Source organism: Pseudonaja textilis, chromosome 1 (assembly GCF_049901715.1).
Source record: "Pseudonaja textilis isolate UNSWEBS1 chromosome 1, rPseTex1.2, whole genome shotgun sequence".
Lineage (NCBI taxonomy): Eukaryota > Metazoa > Chordata > Lepidosauria > Squamata > Elapidae > Pseudonaja > Pseudonaja textilis.
Window position 1 is genome coordinate 217,025,998 of NC_141990.1, and position 27,231 is coordinate 217,053,228.

Here is a 27,231-nt window from a genome sequence, read left to right on the forward strand (position 1 = left end):
CAAGGAAATGTGTGAAATATTAAATGTTCCATACTTTGTTGTCCCATTTTTGGCATTTTATAGATTTTCTAGGGATTCTATAAAATGCCTGATTTTACATGTTGACGTAATGTATACATTCTTGAGACAATCCAAGTTCTCATAGCAATTCTCAAGCTGGGGCTAACTTAACTTTTGAAATATTGATGGAAAGAGAAAGAGTTTGAAGAACAATAGGATCTATGGTGAAATTGATCATAACAATCAGTTGCACATAATTTGAGACATATTTATTTTTTCTAATCCTTTTCTGCATTATTTTGCTAGTATGGAAGAGAACCAACATTTGTTCCACACTGCCTTGGATTAGCAGTAACTATTTTTCACTGCTCATAGCTTCCTAATCCTAGGAAGTTCAGATAATATTGATGAGGAAGGGAATCAACTAATAGGCTTTTTCTACATGAACAAAATTGTGTGGAGGAGAAAGAGCTCTTATGTCGTTAAAACAAGTTTAAAAGCAATCTATTCACGGCTGACTTAAGGAATAAGCATTACAGTCTCAAAGTCAATGGAAATTTTCCATTAACCATACCACTGAATATTTCAGTTGTCTCCTGGATATCTTACCTAAATTTCTACTGGCTTCTTTTTTTAGGATGTGTCCTCTTTTGTTAGTCTAATAACTTTATAAGTGAAGGAACATATCTTTTGCAGGGATTTTCTTACAAATCACATATGCAATGTCTTACTTAAGTACTGATAGCTATCTGACTTTCTTTTATTCTGTGTTTATTTGTTTCAATTACTACATGTGTATGGCTGTGGATATATAACTAATACCTAATATTCATATCAGATGAAACATTGAAGGTTATAGGCTGTAATCTACTGTGATGGTCCAGTGCAAGTTGATAGATAAATCTAATTCAATACTCCAGTTTAGAGGAGAAACAAAGTGGCTGGTCCAGAGTCACCTAGTTGGTTTGTTTGACTAAAAGAGAATTATGTAGGTTTCCCACTTTCTAGTCCAGCACCTTAACTTCTACGTTTCTCTCCCTCTTCCCATCCCTCTATCTAGTGATGTAGAAGGACCTACTATTATAGCACTACAACATCCTGAAATACATATTTAAAAGATGACAGAATTAGCAGTGATGGTAAAGCTATATTTCTCAGTGACTGGAAAGCCTTTATGAACTTTCTGCTGGAAATCAACTTGTGATTTATGGGTTTGATGATTTTCTTTGCATTATTTTTACTTTGAAAAAATCTCTTCAATAAACACTTAAGAAAAAAAAACATCCTGAAGTATATGATGTGGATGGGAGCAAACCCATGGGCCCACACAAACCAGAAATTTGTCCCAGATTGGCTACTATTTTGGTTTTTATTAAGATGTATTCATCTCCTGATGAACTCAGAATAATCATTTGGTGGTATCTGGCAACTGGTATGACAACCTGAGCTCTAGGGAAATATCTTGAGTGGTGACTGTGAGCTTATCCAGTTTGCACAACAGTCAGCATCTCTTAGCCAACATCATCTACATTTAGTCCAAAATCAGGCTGCTCCAAGACTCATGTTATGCTCCGTGCATTCATTTCCAACTGGCACATGTGTGAAAGCAATGATCCAGAATGTGGATTGATCACCATACTTAGTCAGTTGTCATCTGTGTTGAGTGAATATGCAATGCTTAATCAAAAAACTGGAACCTGTTTTGGTAGCTCAGTTGTTTTTAATGATACCCAAAATATTTGTTGTAAACATTTCAGATATATTAGGAATCAAAGCCTTTCAGACATCATAACAAGAGTCCAGGATATCTTTATATTTAGTTAGAGGCAGCAAATACATATGGTTATCATACTAGAAAGAAACATTAATTACAATCAGAAAAGCAAGATCATTTTTGCCAGTTTTAATTATGAAGCAACTTAGCTTATCCTAGCTGAGAGATAATAGCTTCCATTATTAATAAGTTTCCTGCTACATTGATCTGAAGAGATCAGATGATAAAGATCTTCAGTCCAGTTTAGTTTAGGGTAGAACAAAAAGTTTGTAAGACTAAATAGCTCTTGGTTTAGTTGGAATGTTTCTATGTGCAATATTATGATCTTTGGCATACATGGTTCAAATCCAGAGTTTCTCATGAATTCAAAACTAGGTAGTCTCTTTATTCAAAAACAATATGCTATTAAATGTCTACTCTCTAGTAGATTCATTAAAAAGATCAATTGCCTTAATGACATGAAGTCTTCTTGTGATGGTCTCCATGGCTACAAGCAGAGGCTAACAGGCTATATGATTTTACAGATGGGAACAGTTGAGAAAGAAATGTATTAGAGTCTTCAGTAGCTATATCGATTGTCTCTCAACTGGAGTTCTCCAACTGTAATGAAATCATGTTTTTATTATTTAGTTATTAACTTGATGGGGATTTTTTGCCATGCATTGGCAAAATTCTCTGGATGATTTATATTAAAAAAATAAAATATAGTTATACTATGATTTTGTAACATAGTTGAAATATGAATGTAAATATCTCTTATAGTACGGTTTAAAGTTTAACGTTGTGCTTAGAAGTTGGGTTTTGGTGATTCAGTGTGGTACAATATTTCCAAATAGCTGAACAATGGAATTTAATGAAATGAAGTCTGTTGTGGATAGGTGTCATGGATCCACCCTGGACCCTTCTCCAGATGTGACTTCAGAGGAGGAGGGTGAGTTTGAGTCTGTAGAAGAAAGGGTAGAGCCAGGATTGGTCACGACTGGGGCTGAGAGAATGCTAGTCTGATAGAGCAGTCCCAGGTGATCTAAGGACATGTAGAGCAGAGAGGAGACAGGCACAACACTGGTCATCTAGACTACTCATGAGGAGGCAACCTCACTTCTCATGAAGGGCTGCAGCATGTTGCCTACTTAGTCTCGCCCTGAGGACTTGAGTGTTGCTGGAGCAACATGCCCAGTTCTGTGCCTTGTGTGCTCGTGCTGTGTTTCCTGGTCTGTTTGACTCCTGGCCTGCTTTTCTGGACTTCTGGACTGGTTACCCAGTGACTCTTGCTGTACCGAGCTTGGAATCTAGACCTGTGCAACAGGAGTGCTTTCCGAGGACCTGTTTGGGGGGGTGTTGAACCTGTAGAACTTTTGCTATACGTGTATGTGTGTGTAGGGAGCCAGGCAGAACACTAGGAGACTGTAATACAGGAGTGACATCTATGAACCCTTTATGATATCTGGACTTCAGCTCCCAGAATTCCTGAGCCAGCGTGCACTGGAAATTTCCATGTAGTCACCAGAGTTGTTCCTTCCATGCTGTTCCTTCCAACAGACATTTAGGAACTAAATCTGGATTCAGCACCTTAAATCAACCAATGTGATAAGGTGTCACACTATCTTCTCAACACTTTCTATAACACTTTAGTAGAACATGGAAATGGAAATCTGTGAACCAGAATGTTATATGTTACTACTTCTACAGATGCACTTAATAATTATGAAAAGGTCCATAGCAAATGGCTCATTATTTTCCCCATTTTGAGTTAAACCAAAGATGCTCAGTTCTGAATCTGCTAGTTGTGATAGCATCCTTTGTTCAAAAGTATGACTAATTGCTTCTCTTGGTCCTGAGGACAAAAAACATTATATGGAATAGAAATGGTGAAATTGGATATTGTTCCTTTCCTTTAATTTAAAACAGCAGATTTTGACTTTCAAATTTTCAATGTTTTAAGCATTTCCCCTCTATTAAAAACATTCTTTCAAAAGTTCACCATTAGAGCAGGCTGATTTCACCATAGAAGGAAAATAAGTTGTGTCATACTCATATTCATTTTTACAAAGCTGAGAATATTCTCTTTGATTTCACAGATTAGATGGTATGATAGAATCAAACAGGTAAAGCCCACTTTTAAATAATGTTTAGATTCAAAGAGTTGGGTTGATGTTATATCAAAGAGTTTAGCTGCTTTATATCTCTTATTATTTAGACTAGTCTGTTTGGGAGTTTTGATGGAATGTAACAAAAGACTCAGAAATAGTATACCTTTCTTAAATGGTAAGGATTGAAACTTTTGTAGATGTTTAACTCTAAAAAGTGTATCTTTATTTGAGAAAAATAGGTTCAGAAATTGGTGTGTACATTTGAATCAATACTGTAAGATCTGATCTGCAAACATCAGTTCAAAATTCAGATGGCAGCTAAGATACAAAAAATACTGACTTTTGGCTTCAGAATCAGAATAAATCTGGAAGGGACCTTGGGGGTCTTCTAGTCCAGTCTGTTCAAGTATACCATTTCAGACAAGTCCAGTCTCTTCTTAAAAACCTCCAGTGATGAAGCACTCACAACATCTGAAGACAAGCTGTTCCATTGGTTAATTGTCCTTACTGTGAGGAAGTTTCTCCTCAATTCCAGGTTGCTTCTCTCCTTGATTAGTGTCCATCTATTGATTCCTGTCCCCACCTCTTGTGCTTTGGAAAATAAATTGTCTCCCTCTTCTCTGTGGCAGCCTCTCAAATACTGGAATATTGCTATCACGTCATGCCTAGTACTTCTTTTCTCTAGACTGATCATACCCAAATCCTGCAACTGTTCTTCATATGTTTTAGCCTCCAGGCCTTTAGTCATCCTAGTTGGTCTTCTTTGCACTTTTCCCAATGTCTCAACATCTTTCTGTGTTTTTTTTAAACAAAAAGTCTGTTTAGTCCCGTGATGGCGAACCTATTGGCACGCATGCCACAGGTGGCACGCAGAGCCATTTGTGCAGGCATGTGAGCCCCAGACAAACTTAACTCACTGCATATGCGTGTGCCTCCCAGCTGATTTTGGGGCCTTTGTTGGTCTCCCAGACACTCAAGGGAAGCCTCTGCAGCCTTTGGAGGCTGAAAAACAGGCAAGTTTCATCACTTCCTGTATTTCTGGAAATACCGGAAGTGATGAAAAGGTCCAAAGGCTGCAGAGGCTTCCCTTGAGTCTCTGGGAAGCTGAAAAGGCCCCCCAAATCAGCTGGGAGGTGCACATGCATGTGCAGTGCAGGTAAGGGGGTGGAGGAGGAGATCGTGCGCGCATGCGCAGGGGGCGTGTGCGCATCTGGGTACTGGCATGTGAGTGAGAAATATATTCACAGAAAATCTATTTTCATTATTATGTCTGCTGTTTTCCTTCCATCTCAGCTTCCACAGATATATTTTAAATTTAGCTCTCTTTTCTCTATTCAATTTAAGGCATTCTGAAAGTAATAGGAAATCACTAGACAACATGGCTGTATGACATTAAAAATTAGGAGAATATAGTGGATGATATTTCAAGAAGACATTTCAAATATTGTTTGGCATTTTAATTAAAATATCATTTCTAATTCTATTGGGTTATTGGAACATAACGGCTTCTAGGAATATAAGAAATCCCTTGATGGGATTTTCCTAATCTTAATGAAATTCATTTAACTTCTCCAAAATTTTCTCAGAGGTTTTCACTAATTCTTCAAATGCACCTGAACTTTGACATGGACCGAACAATATTTGAATCCAAATCAGAAAAAAACCTGTATTTCACTCCAGTGCACATACTTGTCTGCTAAATTATCATCATTAGTTGGGGTTATTAAAATTTCAATATATGTCTACGGAAGACAGTTCTTAGAGAGGAACATTTATTCAGATATGGATTATAGTTACAACTTAAACTAAGGATTCATAACACTAAAGCATTGCATAAAGATATATATTTATTCACACTTTTACTAGTTCCATCACACCAATTTCTCTTAAAATGATTTTTAACACCTACTGCTGTGTCTGCAAGTCTTATTTGCATTTCTTTGTGCATCCTAAAAGTCAAACACTGTATCTTTGTCTCAAAGTAAAGTGGATTTCAGGGATGGGATTCAAAAATCACAGCAACCAGTTCATTGCCCAGTTGCTGGGTGGGTGTAGCCATGGTGGGTGTGGCCTACCAGAACTTCCAAGAGGGCTGTTTTTCACCTTCTCCAGAGTCCATAGGTTTCCCTTGGGCCTCCAGGAGGGCGAAAATGGCCTCTCCTGAGCTCCAGGAAGCCATAAACAGGCCCATTTCCAGACTTCTGGAACTTCAGATTCAGCTGTTTTTCACCTTCCCCAGAGTCTGGAGCCTTTCCTTGGGCCTCTGGGAGGGTGAAAATAGACTCCCTGGGCTCTGGATGGCCTCCAGAAGCCAGAAACACACCCATTTCCAGATTTCCAGAACTTCTAGTTCAGCCTGTTGTTTTGCCCTCCTGGAGCTTCTGTGTGAACCCTGCACTTACCTGAATCCAAAATGGGCTCTGTGGAGACTCTAGGGAGGGGCGGGGTAGAGTGGGCGAAGCCAGCCACTTGGTCCAACTACCGGTTCGGCGAATCAGATGTAAATTTAACATCCAGTTCATCCGAACTGGTCTGAATTGGTAGAATCCCACCACTTGTGCGTTTTATGTTTATATTTCAAATAAGAAGGCATATCATAATTAAAAATGGACAAATCTCAGACCACATAAAACATCCAACGTGGTGAGCATTGAACATGAATTTCAGGCAGAATATATATCTTTGTGTCTTGCCTCTATTTTCCTAAGGAAAGGAATATGATGTTGGCATTTTTATATTGTAAATAAGTACTGTAGTTTTATGGGAGATTTGAAACTATTGCAGACAATGAACACGGAGAATTTAACAGAACAATAAAGCCAAACGTCAGGGCTCCAACAAATCCACCCTCATTCAAATAAAAAGTCTCTAGCCACATCTCAGAGAAAAGTAAATTGATTTATTAAGAGTGGCCATGTTGGCGTAAGGTGGTTGCAGCTGATACTAAATGATATCATAATTTCCCCCTTGACCCTGGTTTTCCCCCCAGCCTTGGATGTGACTTCCCCAATGTGACACATCCATCTCCAAGAGTCATCCATCATGCTCTCCAATAACCTTCTTATGCTCTGACAACTTTGGGCCGCTGGGGTAATTATCTAGGCATTTCAAGAATGCCTTATTTTCCCCCACTCCCTTTTTTTCTGGCAGCTAAAAAGACCAAAGAAGTATCTTTTTAGTGACATTCAGCTCCCCTCACTTCCTGAAGGTGACTGTACAACACAAAAAGAAAATAAATTTATTACAGAATTAGAACTTAGGGTTGTGAACGCCCCCCAGGTTTGGTTGGGTTTTCTGCATGGAACCTTGTCACAAGGTGATCAACTTGGATGTTCCTATTCTTTACCCAAGATGCCTCTGATAAAGGGTAGCCCTTCCACTTGATTAAATATTGGAGTTGTCTCCTGTGGCACTTTGAATCAAGGATTCGCTGCACCTCCTAATGGGTATGGCACCCTATGACCATGGGGTCTGGGGGTTCATGAGGTGGTGACCTCAGGGTTGATCCCACCACAGGTTTTAAGAGGCTACTATGGAATACCAGATGTATTTTCCCTAATAGTCAGGGCAACTTCAGTTGCACCATGACTGGGTTGATGACCTTTACTATGGGGAATGGTCCCATGAACTTTGGCCCCAACTTCTTACTAAGGAGCCTTAACCTCAAGTACTTGGTGGATAGGTAGACCTTCTCCCCCACCTGGAATGTCCTTTGCAGGGCCTGGGGTTTCTCTGCCTGTTTTTTGTAGCTTTTGCCAGTGCCTTTTTATATTTTCCCAAGTTGCTTTCAGTACTGACATCCAATTGGTCAGGCTTACTGAGGAGGGGGGATCCCTTAGATATTCAGGCATTGGGACGAAGTCCATGTTGCTCACTACTTTGAAGGGGTTAGTCCTGTGCTACTGTGAACAGCATTATTGTACATGACCTCTGCAAAAGGCAGCAGGTCCACCCAATTGGATTGCTGATAATTCATGTAGCATCTCAGCTACTGCTCTACCATGGCATTCAATCTCTCTGTCCCCCACCCCCCACTGGTGCTTGGATGAAAAGCTGAGCTAAGACCCTGGGGTGACCCAATAGTCCGCAGGAACCCCCTCCAAAATTTAACCGTGAACTGGACTCCTCTGTCTGTGATAATTCTTCATGACACTCCATACAGGTGGTAGATATGTTTCAAAAATAGCCTGGCTAACTGGTGGGCTAAGGGTAGCCCGCTGCATGGTATGAAATACGCCTGTTTGGAAAATAAGTCTATTACAGTCCAGATCACTGTGTTTCCTCCACTTTTTGGTAATTCTACTATGAAATCCATTGTGATCTCCTCCCATGGCCTCATTGGTTCCGCAACTGCCTGGAGCAGTCCGGGGGGTTTTCCTAGTCATTTTTTCATTGCGGTGCAAATGGTGCAACTCTTCACATAACTGTCCACATCTTTCTTTATGACAGTCCACCAGAATTGTCTCTGAGCTAAGTGTAAAGTCTTTAAGAGCCCAAAGTTGCCTGCCAGTTTGGCATCATGGCTCCTATGAAGGACTAGAGTACATAGGGATTCTGGGACATAGAGTTTTGTTTCTTTCCATGCTAGGTCATCTTTTTTCATTAAGATGTGTTGATTGTCCTGGAACCAACAGTCTGCTAGCAGTTCAGTTTTTTAATTTTGGGCTAAATTATCTGTGGGTTGGTCTTGTTGGTCGTGTCATCATTGTCTATTGGTTACTTGGGCAGCCATTTGGATAGGGGGAATGATGGCATTTATAATCTTCTCTCTTTCACATTTATACTGAGGCATGCAAGAGTGGGTGTCAACCAGAAAGTTTTTTACCCCGGGATGTGTTTTAGCACAAAGTTGAATCGGTTGAAGTTTTGGGACCAGCGGACTTGTTTAGGTGATAATTTTCACGGGGTCCTAAGGCTTTCCAGATTTTTATGGTCAGTCCAAACTTTGAACGGCTTATGGCCCCATTCCAGCAGGTGATTCCAGGTCCACAGTGCCCATCATATTGCAAAAGCCTCTTTCTTCCATGTGGCCCATAGCCTTTCTATATCTGTGAATTTATGGGAGATGTAGGTGCAGGGCTGTAGGTTTCCTTGGTCATTTCTTTGGAGTAACACTGCTCCCACTGCCACGTTGCTGGCGTTTGCTTGAACAATGAAGGGTTGTTTGGGGTCAGGGTGCTTCAGCAACGGTTCTTTTGCAAACAGTTATTTCAGCATTTCAAAAGATTTTTGGCAGGTTAGGTCCCACTGTAGGAGTTGTCCTGGGTGGGGTTTCATTTATGCGCTCCCTGTCTTTAGAAGGTCCATCATGGGTTTGGCAATCCTTGCAAAGGAGGGGATGAATTGCTGGTAGAAGTTTTATTTTTATTTTTTATTTATTTACTTGGTTTGTCAATTGCTTACAAGGTATAAGTAAAAACATTGTTATGAATACATGGATATATATAAGAAAAATAAAAAATAAAAATAAATAAATAAAAGAAACAGTAGGACAGGGACGGTAGGCACATTGGTGCGCTTATGCATGCCCCCCACAGACCTCTTAGGAAAGGGATTAGGTCAATAGTAGATAGTCTAAGGTTAAGGTTAAGGTTAAAGTTTGCAAACCCCAAAAAGTTTTGTAGCTGTCTGTGGGTGCAAGGGGCTTGCCAACTGAGGATGGCTTGTACTTTGGCTGGGTCCATCTCTATGCCTTTATTTGAGACCTGGTATCGCAGGTAGTCCAACTGTGTGTGGTGAAATTCACATTTCAAGAGCTTGACATACAGATTTGCTGCTAGAAGTTTTTTCAGTACTTGGTGCACTAGGGGTACATGGTCGTCCATCATCTCAGTGTAGATGAGAAATGTTGTCCAAGTAGAGAAGGACCCCCTTATAAAGATGTTCATGTAGCACCTCGTTAATTAATTGTATGAACATCGCTGGGGCACCCTGTAGTCCGAAAGGCATGACTTTTAATTGAAAGCTCCCTAGGGGGCAGTTGAATGCTGTTTTCCATTTGTCTCCCTCTCTGATGCAAACTCAATAGTATGCTTCTCTGAAGTCTAATTTGGTGAAGACCTTCCCTTTGGCCAGATGGGATAGTATGTCCTTCATGAGCGGGAGGTGATATAGGTTGCGTACACAGAGTCCATTGATTGATCTAAAGTCAATGTATAGTCTCATAATCCCATCTGGGGGACTGGGGCTGCGACCCGTGGCATAGTTGGTTCGATGAAACCCCTTTTTAAGTTTTTGTCTATATATTTGCACATTTCTTGCATTTCATGGGGTGTCATTGCATACATTTTGGACTTTGGTAATTTTGCCCCAGGGATGATTTCTATGGTGCAGTCTGTTCCACGGTGTGCGGGGGTGTAGGATGTCACACCCAGTCTCGCTGAATACTTCAGCGAGGTCTTGATATTCTCTGGGGATCTGTCCGACCTCTGGGGTTCTGGTGAACTCTCAGAAGGGGTTCCTTGCATGGGTGGTGCCTCCATTTGATGGTGAGAAAGGATTTGGGGTCCCTTTGCTATCCTCAACCTGTGGCTGCCCTCTTGCCACCAGATGGTCGGGCCTCACCAGGAAAGTCTCAGTATGACTGCATCTGTCATTTTGGGAGCTACTATTAATTGAATTGTCTCCCAGTATTCTGCTAGCTCTAGTCTCACTGGTTCAGTTAAGTGAGTGGCATAGACTCCTCCCAGTAGGGAGCCATCTACTTGTTTGAACTGGATGGGGTGGGTTAGCTTTTTCACTCTAATCCCCAGTTTTAGGACCGTGGTCAGATTGATCAGGCATCTGGTGCAGCCTGAATCTATTAAGGCTTGGAAAAGTCTCTTATTCCCTGTGCTTGGGGCCATAAGCCATATTGGGAAAACAAAAGGGAGAATCAGTCCACTCACCATTGGGTCGTCTTCACCCTTGTCCTCGCTGTCGTAAGGATCCAGTGACTGGTTGTCATTGTCTGGAGTTCTTCCATCTTCAGCTGGCTGGAGAGGGACCTCTGCAGCCTGAAGAACCCTCTGGGATGCATTGGTGGCATGTCTGGGGCCTCGTTCAGGTCACGCCCTGGGTGGTGGTTTCAGCCTTGGTCTCGAATCTGGGATTGCGCACACTGCTGCTATGTGCCCTACTCCTCCACATCGGTAGCATTTAATTGGGCTTCATGAGAGGGTTGGTCTTGGGGCAGATCGTGGTGTGCCATCCCCTTAGTTTAGTGGTCTCTGGTTTGGTTGCCCTCTGTCTCTGGTCCCCGGTGGCTTCCTCACATTGCTAGTGCCTAATGCCCCATCGACTTTTATGGCTATTCAGAGCCACTCAGAGTCTGTTGGGGATGTCACAATAGGCAGTTACTTTGCTAATTTGCTGGTCCAGGCTGGTTCTGAAAAAACGAACCAGCATCCATTCAGGCAAAAGGGTAGCCTCCCACTGATTCTCCTGAATTCATGATGTGTTCCTTGATGGGTCACCCTCCTTGCTTTAGGTTGCTGAGTTCATCTTCTGCATATGGGTCATCCTCTGCCTCCTCAAATTTGGCCTCTAGCAGTCGTAGGAAGTCATCTGCATCATGCAGTTGAGGGGGCCCTTCTCTTATGGAGGGTTGCTAGCCATTCTCTTGCTTCTCCCTCCAGCCCCTCAGAAATGGCATTCACCATGTCTCTAGGGGAGGGGTAGAGGTATCCATAACATTCTAGGTGGATCTCAGCTGAGTCAAGGAATAGAGCTAGCTGGTCTGGGTCCCCATCAAATTTCCCCCTGAACCGGGGCGGTTCATAGAGCTCTGCTCTGCCCTCTTCCTGTTGCCCTCTGTAAATTTGTGCTTGAGGTGGCCGACCCACCTCAAGTGGCTGGCTCTAGTTCATGCAAAAGGAGGAAGGAGGAGATACCTGTTGCATGAGGGAGGCACTGGTTGCCCTTGTGGGCTCTTCCTTCTTCTGCTGGGTAGAGGAGAAGGGCTGTAATCTTGCCTGCTTCTCCTCATGTCAGAAGGCTCTGTGGGAGGTCCCCTCTGTTTTGGGTGGCCTGACAGGCCCTCCTCTCCAATGGCAGCTTGGTCAAATTCCTCCCTCAGCTGTTCTATGGATCTCCCCAGGGATCCCACCAGGAGCTTTGGTGCTCTGCCTGGTTCCCAGTACCACATCCATTCCACTCTTGTCAGCTTACTCAGGGCCCTTCCTCCCTTTTTAAGCTGGGATGGAAGCTCACCTTCCAAAACTGTGGGAAGTTTCATTTCCTTTATTTGTTCAGGCCTCTCAGCTTCTCCTGTAATTGCGTCCTCAGCTTCCGCTCATAGCTGGGCTGCTTCTAGAAGGCTTTCTTCTGAGAGGCTGCTCCTCTGCCATTTTAACCTACTTTCTCTCATTTACTGCTATATGTTCCTATGTTGAAATAAAAGCCTATTCCCTTCACTAAAATATATCAGTCAGAAAAGATGCTACCAGATTACTATTTATTTATTTTTGATGTTGTAGACTAATCAATCAATCTTTTGTTATAGTCACAGACCAGAGTTAAAGCTATAGATCAGGGGTGTTAAATTCAAAGCCTGGGGCCCAGATCCAGCCTATGGGGTTCCTCTATCTGGCCCACAGGGCCACCCTGGAAACAGCGAAGGACCAGCCTGTGGTGCTTCTGCCAACGAAAATGGGCTCCTGAGCTCCATTCCCGGCTGCCACAGCCTCCTGCAACCCTCTGCCATTGAAACTAGAGTTTGGGAAGACTGCCCTCTTGAGCTCTGTTTTCACTGGCAGAGGGTTGCAGGAGGCTGTGGCAGCTGAAAACAGAGCTCAGGAGCCTGTTTTCACTGACAGAGTGCTTGGGCCATCACAGGCATCCCCAACAAGCTGGCCAACACACCCTGGCCATGCCCATCCTGGCCCCCTGAGGTCAAACACAATACTAATGCAGCCCTCAATGAAATCGAGTTTGACACCCCTGCTATACATTAACATGGCTCCCCTCCTATGATATCTGTCCATTGGCATACATTAGCATACCAATTTGAGCTTGGAATCTCCTGATTTCTGATATCATTTGGATTGAAAGACTTTTATTATTTTTCCATATCTATTTTTATCTTTGATGTCTTTATAGATGTTGTTGTAATACTGGTTTTTGTCTCTTTTAACAATTCTCTGAAATTGAGTTGCTTCCTGTGGTCTTTAACAGTTGTGACTTTGACGCCTCTCTTCTTTTTGACAATTATTCATCTTTTTTTCTGATATCCAGTTAGCTTCCTTCTGTTTCTTGATCTCCTGTAGTCTGCTTTCACATTCATCCTTAACAATTTATTTAAATTAATCCCACACTTCCTCCTTTAATGAGGTTCAGAACTTTCAAAATGATTCCTGTTGATCTCTTTGAAAATGTTGGTATATGACCAAGTTCATGTTGCAGAAGCTAACTGGCTTTTTTCCCTTCCACTTTAGTTTAATTTGAAATTTGTGTATGAAGAATTTGTGATTTGTTCTACAGTTAGTTCTTGGCTACATCTTTGTTCTTATATCTGAGTTCTTAAACCTCCCTTTAACAATAATAGAAACAGTTTGGCTTCTAAATTCTAAACAGAATCTAGCTGTCCATATCTGGTAAACAAGATTTCTCAGCACTTATGAGATCAACAAGAAAAAAAAAAACAGAATTAAGAGAATTAACATACACAGACTGCACATGCCCAAACATCAGTCATAAATCACTACTTGGGACTGGATGTATCTATAGAAACAAGGTGGGAAGCAATGATGAATTTAGAATGGGCCTTTTTTGATAAGCCTCCATGGACTACATGAGCAATGCTGGGATTCAAATTTTTTTACTACCAGTTCTGTGGGCATGGCTTGGTGGATGTGGCATGGCTTGGTGGGCATTGCAGTTGAAGGATACTGTAAAATTTCCATTCCATTCCCTCCCCGCCCCACTAACCTGCTTTCCAGCTCCATTCTCCTGTGCAGGGCAGCAAAAGAAGACCCAGCCGATCAGCTGGGACTCAGGAGGCAGAGAATAGATGGGGGCATGGCCAGTCAGAGGTGGTATTTGCCAGTTCTCAGAACTACTCAAAATTTCCACTACCGGTTCTCCAGAACTGGTCAGAACTTGCTGAATACCACCTCTGATACATGAGGATATGTTTCTGAATAATGGAAATCAGGAAAAATGTGCAATCCTGAAGGAAATAACTTTTTGGCTAACAGTACATTCTGCAGAACATTTTAGTGGAGATGTAACACTCATAAAAAGAATCATTCTGGTTTATCTTTTCTTTTAGGAGCTGGTGGCTGGTCCCCTTTGGATTCCAGTAAGGAACAATGGCTGCAAGTTGATTTGGGAGATAGAGTAGAGGTTACAGGCATTGCTACTCAGGGAAGATATGGAAGCTCTGACTGGACCACAAGCTACAGTCTAATGTTCAGTGATACAGGTCGCAACTGGAAGCAGTACAGACAGGAGGACGTCATCTGGGTAAGTCTAAATCTTTTGAATAAATGGTTAAGGTATTAACAGCTGTTTCTAGGCAGAATAGCCTTCTCTACCTAATTTTAGTTTTCCATCTTCAGAAGGATTCCAGCCGTATAAATACAATTAGAGGTGCCATTGTAATGTTTCATTTTATATGATCTATCGACATAGAAACATATGTTTCTATAGCAATAGCATTGAGAATGAGGACTGAAATTTTAAACAGATTTGTCTAAAGTTTATGACTATGGAAACAAGATGTAAAATAACACATCATGTTTATCAAAAAGCTGATAAATTTGTATAATCAATATATACATGCTTCAAAGTGCACTGCACTATAGATTTGGTAATTTTTATAGATAATATTAAGCTGGTTGATTTAAATCTTGTTTCTTAAACTAGCAACAGTGGCCCAATTCACATATAATGCTAAGAATTTAGACATCATGTATAAAACCAAGGAAGGTATATTATGATTTAATGTTGTAAATTAACTTGGTCATAGTGTTGTAAATCCTATATTACTTTATGTGACATATTATGCATGTTGGGAGTTCTTGATTAGTCCTCTTTATTGTGAGGTTCTTAGTGAAAATCAATCAGTTGAGTTCTACACTGTATCTCTGTGATAGGTGGGTTATTGCATTACTGGGTCTGTTATGGGCATTTGTAGATCAAAAAATTTACATAAATGCTTCAGTTTTATTAATTTGTACCTTATCTCTCTCCAGTAATTTTGTTCCAAGAAATTGTGTTATACAATAGCTAAAATGAACTAGAATCTGTTCCTGAACATTAATATTTCATCAATGGCATTATTCATTGTGTTATTTTCTAAATTCTGCTGATGTCTGAAAATTAATGTAGGAATAAATAATGCTTCTCTTTCTCTCTCTCTCTCTCTCTCTCGCTCTCTCTCTCTCTCTCTGCTTTGGTGCAGTTGTGAGAATTATTGAGAACTTGTAAAATGTTAAGAACATTCTAAACACAAGCTGTGTAAATAAAATTATTAGAATTTCTTTTTGTCGTTCTCTTCAGAACAGTCATGACTTAAATAGTCTTTCAAACCATTTGTCCCCCAACACAGTTCAATTCTACTAATAACTGACATGATTAATAGAGTAGTGGGAATTTTATTAAATGAATTCTATGAATTAATTAAATGGGAATTACACTGGAATTCCATCACTTAATTCTATTAACTCATAGTATAATTTAGGTGAACAATTTCTGTATTTTGTGCATGAGGTGAGAAAAACACTGAGAGCAGTAAATCCCAGGAAAGCTGCTGGGCCTGATGGCATTCCTGGTGCAGTAGTTAAAGCGCGTGCTGACCAGTTGGAAGAAATACTTACAGAGCTGTTCAATCTATCTTTAACACATGCCATCCTCCCACAATGCCTGAAGGCTTCAACCATCATCCCCATTCCCCAAAAAACAAATATAAACACTCTCAATGACTATAGGCCCATAGTGTTAACAAGCTCCATTATGAAGGTTTTTGAGCGACTAGTTTCACAGCACATCAGAGACTGCCTCCCACCCTCCTTTGATCAACATCAGTTTGCTTATAGAGCAAACTGATCTACAGAGGATGCTGTGGCCATCACACTTCATAAACTGCTGAGTCATCTGGAGAACAAACAGAGCTATGTGAGGTTGCTCTTTGTGGACTACAGCTCTGCGTTTAACACTATCATCCCAGATATACTAGTAACCAAACTGTATAATCTGCAGGTCCCCACCCCCACGTGCTCCTGGATTAAGAACTTTTTGACAAACAGACCACAGTTTGTTAGACTTGGCCCCCATCTTTCTTCCACTATTACACTCAGTATTGGTTCAGCCCAGGGTTGTGTCTTGAGCCCCCTGCTATATGCCTTGTACACCTTTGACTGCTCACCAAGCCACGCAACAAACACCATCATAAAGTTTGCGGATGACACGACCATGATTGGTCTCATCTCTGGAGAGGATGAGACGGCATATAGCGCAGAAGTAGAGAACCTGTCTATGGTGTTCACAGAACAAACTGTCACTGAATGTCCATAAAACCAAAGAACTGATTATGGACTTCAGGAAACATGGACAGGACCACGCCCCACTCATCATCAACGGAGAATGAGTGGAAACTGTCCCTACTATCAGATTCCTTGGCATCCATATTTCAGCTGATATCTCCTGGTCCCCTAACACCAAAGCCATAGTGAAGAAAGCTCAGCAGTGGCTGCACTTCCTGTGGGTTCTCAGGAAGAACAACCTGGATAAGAAGCTGTTGCTGGCTTTCTATAAAGCCTCTGTGGAGAGCACTCTGACATATTGTCTGGGTGTATGGTATGCAGGCTCCATAGTTGAGGAGAGGAAAACTGTACAGAGGGTGATAAACACAGCTCAAAAGATCATTGGTTGTCCTCTGCCCTCCCTGGAAGACTTAGCCAGGTCCCTCTGCCAAAGCAGAATCAAGGCCATTATAGAAGACCCCTCATACCCTGGCAATTATCTTTTTGACCTGCTGCTGTCTGGACGGCATTTTAGGTCAATAAAATCCCACACCACTAGACTAACAAACAGTTTCTTTCCCTGGGCCATCTGAACCACAAATAAACAGGAAGTCACTACCTCATTAAGATGTGAAAAGATGTGAAATCTCAATACCCCATTCAGATGTATAATAACATATTACAGTACAATCCATCTCTTGTGTATATACTCGGCTAAGCATTACATCAGTTCTAAAAACTTCATAGGTCAATTTTTAGTATTTGTACTAACTAGAACATATTTTATCAATGAGATGTTTTAAAGCTAGCATGAAATCATTGGAATAACAATACAATAATCATTTTAAAAAATTCATTTAAAATCAGAACTAGCAGTCCATAAAAAAGTTTCAGTTCAAAGACTATCCCAGATGGTTTGCAATCTTTCAAGGACCAACAAATCAGTATTTCTTTAAACACCCTGTGCCTGTGTAGATGCTCTCATAAGCCAGCTCATGCCAATTTGTGCACCAGGCTTCAAATGAGAAAGGAAATAAAAAGATGCATAAAATTGTGATTTTTCTCCTGTAAAGTGAGGGAGAGAAGCAGAGAGGGAGAGAGAGAGAGAGATTGTTTTATAAAGGGAGAGGAGTAGAATTTTCCCCATTTCTTTTTCAATTTTGAAAACTGAAAAATGTGACCATAAACAGTGGGAAGAGTGAGGCTATGAGTAATTTTTGACTCCTGGAGACCCCCTGGATTAGTTCCTGAAATTTTCTTTGCAAAGGTTTTTGGAAGTGATTTGCCCTTGTGAGCTTCTTAGGGCTGAGAGAGAGTCCAAGGCCACTCAGCTAAGTTCATGCTAAGTTCATGCCTATTGTTAAGTTTGGGAAAAGAGAGGCTGAACCAGAGCATGAGTGCAACAATACTTTATTATAGCAATAAAGGGCTGACCGTGCTTGCCACGCCTGGAACTGGCTCGCAGCAATCAGCAACCGGTTGGACCCCGCAGCCTGCTTTTATAGCTGGCTGCTGGGGAGAACCAACCAATGAGGAAAGGGGGGAGAACGCCCACACAAAGTGAATGGACCTGAGTGAGAACTCCTAGAGTTCTCAGGACATAACACCCCTTCCCCCCAGATGCGAACATGCATAGTCTTTGAGGTAGGCAGGAGGTTTATGTTGGCGCCCGGAACGGCGTAGCTCCGGAACGTCGTCTGTCCGTCCGGGGTCTGCCTGGGAAGGCAGAGTCGGCAAGGTGTCACCAGTGTTCCCCTCGGTTTGGGCCTGCCCGGGGCTCGTTGGGTTGATCACTGGGGGTGTGCTCCCGTAGACTGGATCGGGCTGGTCAACCGTCTGGGCGCTGCTGTCTGTGTTCGGACTTTCGGGACCGGCTGTAGGTGTGAACTGATCGCTGGGCGTGATGTGGATGTGAGGCTGAGGACGAGGCCTCCCCTCGTCTTGTGCCTCTGGGTCCCTGCTGGCGATGGTGCTGAGGCGTCTACGCAGTTGGTCTATGTGCCTTCTCCAGACGCGGCCATCCTCCAGTCTGACCCGATACGACCGCGGCCCGGTGATAGCTACGATCTCGCCCAGGATCCACAAGGGGTCTCCAGCGAAGTTCCTCGCGAAAAACTGGCTCCTGTAAGATAAAATGTCTAACCCCGATGTGGAAGCGAGGGAGAGTCAGGGCAGTATTGTGGGTGTAGTCTGTCCAATACAGTCCTCAGACGCCTGCCCATCAGGAGCTCAGCTGGGGACTTATTGGTGACTGAACAAGGAGTTGAGTGCTGGCTCATCAGGAACCGTGAGAGTTTGTGGTGCCAGTCATCCTTGTTGAACCTTGCCAGGGCTTCCTTAGTGGTCCTGACGGCCCTTTCAGCCAATCCGTTACTGGCAGGATGAAATGGGGCTGTGAAAATGTGGCGGATACCCAGGTTGGCAGCGAAACGGCTGAACTCAGTCGATGCGAACTGTGGGCCATTGTCGGAGACAATGGAGTCGGGTAGCCCGTGCGTTACGAACAGGCGTGTTAACACGTTGGTGATTGATAGTGTGGTGGTCGTGGATAGCTGCGCTACGTCAATCCATTTGGAATAGGTGTCCACGACCACTAGGAACATCTTCCCATGCAGAGGGCCGGCCAGGTCGATGTGGATTCTGGACCAAGGAGCGCTGGCGCTTTCCCATCTAGTAGGGGTGGCAATGGGGGGAGCAGGACGGGATTCCTGGCAAATGCTGCAGGAACTTACCCAATTGACAATGTCCTTGTCGAGACCCGGCCACCACACGTAGCTGCGTGCTAATGCCTTCATTCTCACGATGCCAGGATGTCCCTCGTGCAACGCTTCCAGAACTCGGGTACGCAGTGAGGCTGGGATGACCACTCGAGTGCCCCATAGTAGACAGCCCTGCAAACTGGACAACTCCTGCATGCGAGTCTTAAAAGGCGTGAATTTGTTATCAACATTGCCACCCGGCCACCCCCTCCTCACCCAGTCGAGCACCTGGGCGAGCGTTTGGTCTGCCTTGGTTTTAGCAGCAATGTCCAGGGCAGTGATGGGTAGGTCCAACTGGGTGATCTTGAAAATAGCGTGGACAGGAGCAGGGTCTTCAGCCGGAGCTGGCAAGGGGCAGCGACTGAGTGCGTCAGCGTGGGACAGTGTTTTAAGTCTGTAGGAGTAGGCTGCCAGGAAGAGGGTCCACCTTGTCATCCTAGGGGAGAGGACTTGAGGGGTCTGCTTGTCCCCGGCTAGTAGGCCCAGGAGGGGTTTGTGGTCCGTGACCAACTCGAAAAAATGGCCGAAGAGAAATTCGTGAAATTTTTTCACGGCTGCAACAGCTGCTAGGGCTTCCTTATCGATCTGGCTGTAATTGCGCTCCGTTGCAGAGAGCGTCCTTGAGAAAAAGGCGATGGGAGCCTCGGCGCCATTGGGAAGCCTGTGACTGAGTACCGCCCCAATTCCAAAAGGGGAGGCGTCTGCTGCCAGCACTAAAGGGAGGTTAGGGTCAAATTGAATAAGTACCGCCTCTGACGTGAGTAGTGATTTGACGGCGTGAAAAGCATGGTCTTCTTTGTGCCCCCAGTGCCACGGTGACTTTTTATCCAGTAATCTGTGTAGGGGTTCAGCTACTGATGCTTTATGGGGCAAAAAGGATGCGTAAAAGTTCAATAGCCCCAAGAACGCCTGTAGTTCAGTTTTGGAGGTTGGAGTGGGTGCCTCGTGGATTGCCTTAACCTTGGACTCCAGGGGTGAATGCCAGAGGCGTCAATTTTATAACCCAGAAAGTCCACCTGTCTAGTGGCAATGGCACATTTTTCTTTTTTCAACTTGAGGCCATGCTGTCTGAACCTCTCTAACACAGCTCGAACTCTCTGGAAGAGTTGGGGTCTGTCCCTGGCCGAGACTAAGATGTCGTCGAAGTAGGGTACTACACCAGGGAGGCCCTGCAAAATCCGCTCCATGAGGGATTGAAAAATACCGGGGGCAACACTTACGCCAAATTGGAGACGCTTGCATCGGAAGGCACCCCTGTGAGTGACAATTGTCTGGAGTTCCGCCGTTTGGTTATCAACAGGGAACTGCTGATATGCTTGAGACATGTCCAATTTAGCAAAAATGCTGCCTGGTTCGAATGTGTGTAATAAGTGCTGAATGACGGGCACAGGATAAGCTCTAACTTGTAGAAATTTATTGATTGTCGTCTTGTAGTCCGAGCAAATTCTCAGGCTACCGTCTTTTTTGAGGGGTGTGACAATGGGCGTCTCCCATTTGGCGAAATCTGTTGGTTCAATGACCCCTTGTTTTAACAGTTTATCCAATTCCGCATCTAGTTTTGGCCGAATAGCAAATGGGACCCTACACGGTTTTAGCCTGATTGGGACTGCTTGGGGGTCAACTGAGAATGAGATGGGGTACCGTTATAACACCCCAGCTCTTCGCTGAATACATCTGAGTAATCAGCGAATAAGGAGTCAGTGTCTGAGGTTGAGACAGCATGGACTCCTGTTAGTCCTAGGCCGAGATGGGGAAACCAATCGAGCCCCAATAAGGTGGGTAGTTTGCCGTTAACTACCACTAGAGGTAGGTGACCTTTAAAAGCTTTAAAACTGACAAGGAACTTGCCTCTGCCGATTACAGGAATGGTCTTCCCCTGGTAGTCCTTCAGGCCAAACTGGCATCTCTGGAGCCGGCTAGTGGATAGGCTTGGTTGGAGCCTCTTGAGGGTGTTCCACGAGATAATTGAGAGCGCTGACCCAGTGTCAACCTCCATGCGGCACGGTTTACCTTCTAGGGAAACGGAGAGAGAAATTTTACTAACAGTGTGGCAAGTGTGCTTGGCGAGGTGGTGCGTGCGACAGTTCAATACTTGCCTCTGTGGTCCCAAGTGCGAGGGGGGGTGTCTTTGTGCTGCGCTTTGGGGGGCTTGGCAGACTCTCGCGATGTGTCCCCTTTTATGGCAGTTATTGCAGGTGGCTCCTTTAAACTTGCAGGTGGCCCTCTGATGAGATCCCCCACAGGCTAGGCACAGGGTGATGTGCTTGGGTGGACCAATGTTTTCTTGTTTGGCTCCTACCTGCGGCCGTCTGTCGTTGGAGAGGCGGTGGACTTCGTTTTCATCACTGATGGTTTCTTCTGCTACCACCTCCTCGGAGTGGACTGGAAGTGATGTCAGTTTGGCACTTGGGCCCTGGATTTCGGTGGCTGCGTTCGTTGCCAGCTCAGCTGCCAAGGCCTCCTCGACTGCTTGTGCGAGGTTGAGGTCTTTTTTTGCGAGAAGGCGCCTTTGCAGATGGAGGTCCTTGACCCCGCATACTAGTTGATCGAGGAGCATGTCCTCCAGGTAGGTTCCAAACCCACAATGCAGTGCTGCTGTTCTGAGAGCGGCCATATATTGATTGATGGTCTCCTTGCTCGATTGCTTCCTCATACGGAAGGTGAATCTCCTGGCAATCTGTGATGGCCTGGGGGAATAGTGGTTAGTGAGAATTTCAAGTAACTCCGACCACGGAACGTTTTTCAACTCACGAGGAGCCACGAGTGCCGTGGCAGTATCGTAGACGGTGGCTCCACAGTAGATTAGGAAGTACGATTTTTTCGATGCTCCCCCGCATCCGCCAGGCCAACTGCATCGATATAATGATTAAAGCGGTTCTTATACGATTCCCACTTCTCCTCGTCTGGTTTGAACGCCGGGAAGACTGGATTGGAACTCATGGTGCTGGGACCGGTTGAACAACCTGTGGAAAAAATCTCTGGGGCAGCAGACAATGTTTTAGTGCCCGTGGTGGGCAAGTGATTTCAGCTCAGGAGAGGCTGTTTGCAATCCTCTCTTTCTCTCTGGGTTAACCACGTTTGGCTGTTAGCCGTTGACGGCGTTTGGATTCGCGCCTGTGTGGGCGTCAGTGACTGGCTACAGCGCTGTGCTGTACCTTTTAGGTTTGAAATTCAAATGACAACCGTTTGAATTTCGCGCCTGATACTGAGCGGCTGCGGCTCGCAGCGCTTCACTTTCCCTGTAGCTGGGCTAACAAGCGGCTACAGACGCTTCTAACTTTCGATTCTGACCGCTCTCTCTGACTGCGGATCAGCGTTCGCTTCTTATCGCTTGCTGGCCGCTTTCTCTGTCAGCGGGTCAGCGTTTGCTCTTTGTTTGCTCTTTTTGTTTGCTGACCGCTCTCTCTGGCTGCGGATCAGCGTTTCTCTGCTCGCCGGCCGATCGCTCTCTCTGGGCTGCGGATCGGCGGCTAGTGACTCAGCGGTTGCATGGTGCTTCTGGTAGCCATCCCATCCTCGTCGCCAGTGTTAAGTTTGGGAAAAGAGAGGCTGAACCAGAGCATGAGTGCAACAATACTTTATTATAGCAATAAAGGGCTGACCGTGCTTGCCACGCCTGGAACTGGCTCGCAGCAATCAGCAACCGGTTGGACCCCGCAGCCTGCTTTTATAGCTGGCTGCTGGGGAGAACCAACCAATGAGGAAAGGGGGGAGAACGCCCACACAAAGTGAATGGACCTGAGTGAGAACTCCTAGAGTTCTCAGGACATAACACCTATGGCAAGACTAGAAGTCACAGTCACACCATTTCTAGCCTGCTGCCTTAATTACAACACCAAACTAGCTTTCTCTCTTTGTTTTACAGTGCAAGTATTTTCCTTTACCTAAAGCAACTGTATTTTGCTTACCACAGAGAATACATATATTTTAATAGGTAGTTTATTTCTCAATATGGAAATTGCATTACTATAACTCATTGTTTGATGCACAGTGTTGGCAGTTATAGTTTTATCGTTCTGAAGCTACGTACAGGGGTGGAGTGGGGGCTTCATTCCCATCTGCTGAGGAATCTGCATTTCAAATAATAAGAGACGTATGGGGTGCCAAGATAAATTTTAAATCTGTGTATTAATCCAGGAAGCATTTGATTGGTATCATAGATATGCAGATCAAGCAAAGGTTTTCCTATCTCTATCATCTACCTCATTGCAGAGAAAAATCTGCAGTGAAGGGTTCAATCTGTTTAGTTGGTTCATGCAAATGAATCCATCAGCATTTTCATGTGAATGAACCAGCAGCATTCACCAAGCAATATTCCCATCTAGCTTCTACAGAGATGAGAGGCAATTACCCAAGTTATACATTCCAAGGTGAAACTTGTTCTTTCAGCTTATTCAAATAAAGATGATAAAATATCAGCTTTGTCTTGAATATCTACATTGCCTTCCAAAGCCTCATAAGCTAAACATTCGTTTTGATGTTCATCTCAAAATCCAAGGATGGCTAAACAGTTTAAGCTGATAGGTGTATATAATATACAAACTCAGTTTTAGATGTTGATATTATCACTCAATTTCTGGGCCAGTTAATAAATATACATGGACTCTGACTTCCACCGAATTCTGGAGGCACAAATCTAAATCCTATCATCAATATTATTTTTTTCTTTGCATTTTTAAAAGCATAGATTGGCACATGCTTAACATGTGGCTGAGTATGCGAAATCCAAGTGACCCAGCCTTCATTCTCATACCAATTTTCTTACCATATGTAGTACTAGCACATGACATATGTTGGCTAAGCCTGTGAAATGGTAGCATTTACTTTAGTCTGCCCGATTAGTGCAAAAGAAGCCAAAAATCTGAGAGTTCATTCACCATTTCCTACCATGTTCCCTTTGGAGAGGGAAATCCAGAAAGGGGTAGACTCTCTTTTGCTGAGATGTTTTTTCAACAATTGCTTGTTCAACTGTGTCATATTTAAGGCTTTAAATAACCTAGTTACTCTTTCTCTATGTTCCTTAATCAGGCTAAAAGCAACCACCTTAAGATTGTACAGTAGACTCTAGGATAACTTAAAGTCACTGCACAACATTCGCAGTTTGGGGACAGTGCCACCCGTGCTGTGCTCAGACTTTGAACAGTTCTTGTCCTTGTCAACATTCCCAAGATATCTAGTTATATTTGTAATTGCTGGTAGATATAAGCAGTTTAAATGCTGTGAGGCAAACAATGAAATCTTAGCAGGAGGAGTGGGGGGAGATAATGCAATATGATACAGTACATTTTAAATTCGAGTAAAAAGACCAGGCAAAATTAAACCTTCAGGTGATTCTACAACACTGTGTGATTCCTGATTTCTATTACTGCTCACCATGGGAATAGATAGCCTACAGATAACTACAGTTTCTCTTAATGCTGACAAAAGTAGAAAAAGCTTCTTATGGGGAACACAATTATAAAACACAAACACTGAGAAAGTGATGAAGGTCATAATACTCTCCCTCCATTCTGATTTAGTATCTTCCAACTGCGTATGAAAATACACTGCATGCTCCTCTAAATGGTAATACTGCTGCAGAAAGAGAAAGGGGAAACAACACCAGCTTTATTCCCAGGATTATTTTTTTAAAAAAGTGAAATATGCCCAGATCACTCCAGAAGCTATTAAGGAACCATACATTAGAAACAATGTTGAGAGGGAAGGAACAAAGAAAAACAACACGTTTCCCAAATGTTGTACTATTCTACATGCATACCACTACAGCAAAGTCTAGATCAGGGGTGTCCAACCGTGGCAACTTTAAGACTTGTGGACTTCAACTCCCAGAATTCCTCAGCCAGCAAAGGTTGGACACCCCTGGTCTAGATCTTGATGCATATGCAGACTGAGGTTTTACTTGTAGTTTATTTTTTATACTTGTAGTTCCAACTTCTTCCTTAATCAGATGTTCTACTTAACATCATCACTGAAAGCTTCAATGGAAGATCCCATAAGCCAGGAGTTGGTTATGTTACCTGTGAATAACAAGTTAATGGGCATTTTATACTTGGATAACATGGACAAATTGAAAAGGTGGTTAGTAAAGTATACATCCAAAGAGTGAGAAAATTACTAAAGACAAAATTGAATAGTGTAAGCGCCATCAAAGCCACAAATGTTTGGACCGTACCTGTGATATAATATACTGCTGAAATTATTAGCTAGATACAAGCTGAACTGGACAGGTTGGACAAATAACAACAACAACAACAAACAAATAACTATTCATTATGCATTTTATCACCATATTGATAAATTATACTTGCTCGGAAGAAATGGAGGTAGAGATCAAACAAACTATCAAAGAAGAAAAACATGCACTGGCTGATTATGTAAAAGACAGCCAAGAAACTGAAACTTTCTAAATGTACAGGAAACAACAAGAAAGCATTGGAATAATGTGATAACAACACAAACAGAAGAAATGGACATGGCCAATTTCTACAAAATATTGAGAGGAAAATGAGTAAAGATAAAGCCTGGCAACGACTTGCAATTGCTGGAACATTAAAAAAGGAAATGGAAAGCTTGATTTTGGCTGCACAAGAACAAGCTGTTTGAACTAATGTAATTAATGCCAGAATTGAAAAATCATAATCCAAAGTGCAGATGTACAAAAAAAAAGCAGAAGAACGTATATAGTTGTCCAGGAAGATTGACAAATTGATTATAAACAGCCAATATAACATGGTCGCAAAAATGATTCACTGGAACATCTGTAAAAATTATCATGTTCCAGTAATAAAAACAGAAATGATGGGAACACATAGTATAGATGGAAAGTAATTGAAAATGAACAGGTTAAAATATTTTGGAATTTCTAAATACAGAACAGAAGACAAAGAATTGGAGATGATCAGAAAGTATCAAGATCTGAAAAATAGAGATTAAAAGTATGGCATAAACCATCTGCAGTGGTTCTAGTGGTTATTAGCATACTGGGTGTCATATCAAATACATTTTCATTGGAACTTAGAAAATCTGTGCATTGACAAAATTTCCACCTGTCAATTACAAAAGGCCACACTGCACCTGATGGCAGGGCCATTTGCTTGCTTATCTGCATTGCCATCTATAAAGAGTGATCTCTGCACATTATCACTGAGGAGGAAACTGATAAATAATGTGTGCACTACAATCTGGTCTGTAATACTTATCCCACAATAACAGAAAAGAATAATGATAAAACTAGGCTAGTTTTTCACAAGTTGAAATCAAAATCTATCTTTGTATATTTATTCAGCTTGCATTTATAATGTTGGTAAATTCTGTGGCTGGATTGCCAGATGAAATAGTTTAGCCATTTAAACTCATTTTCCAAATCTCTTCGTAGTTAAAAGTCTGTTGCAAAAAAGGACATTTTAGCTTACAGCACCCCAGGCTTATAATTATTTTTTTTCAATATGGGCATGAATTTGCCGAAGATTGACTCGAGATCAACAACAGTCTTACTATTTCAATCAGTACATCATTTTATCTTCTCTTTTGGTAATTAACTCAAATCAGAAAGTTCATTACCTGTGTTTTCTCAGCAGGAGCAGCTCTTTGATGTGCATGTTCTAAAAACATGTTTAAAAGACCTTCTGTCACTTATTTTTCAGAACCACCAAAGTATGTTTGGTTTGTGGCAATACTTTAATCTTTAAGAACTTTTTTTTTCCAGAATATAAAGTGTTGCATTGCTTCAAGGAAACCATGAATTGTTGTAATTCTTGTTTTCTATATCATTGCACATACCTATCTTTAATCATTATTTGCCCTATATAGCTAATTGGCCAAGGCAGACAAGCTGTAACCAATTCTTCTCAGGTATTTGACTATATGAGCCATAGTGGCACAATGGTTAGAATGCAGTACTGTAGACTACTTCTGCTGACTGTCTGCAGTTCAATTCTCACCTGCTCAAGGTTGACTCAGCCTTCCATCATCTGAAGTGAGAACCCAGATTATTGTGGGCAATATGCTGACTTTGTAAACTGCTTAGAGAGGGCTTTAAAGCACTGTGAAGTAAATCTAAGGGCTATTGCTTTTAACCTCCTTCTTCCATGGCTTTTAATATAGATTTATGGAACTATGGCAATTTTAAATATGAAAACGTACTTGTGTAGCACCTGCTTGTGACA

General features: G+C 42.7%; 1 protein-coding gene across 2 annotated transcripts in view; it reads left to right on the top strand.

Annotated features, from left to right (window-relative positions):
* CNTNAP5 (contactin associated protein family member 5) overlaps window positions 1–27,231 on the top strand; it is a 402,137-nt gene that overhangs the window by 83,388 nt on the left and 291,518 nt on the right. For both annotated transcript variants that reach the window (XM_087920476.1, XM_087920475.1), the window contains exon 3: window positions 14,114–14,307. In XM_087920476.1, coding sequence (XP_087776602.1) covers window positions 14,114–14,307 — 194 coding nt within the window. The remainder of the gene's footprint in view (window positions 1–14,113; window positions 14,308–27,231) is intronic.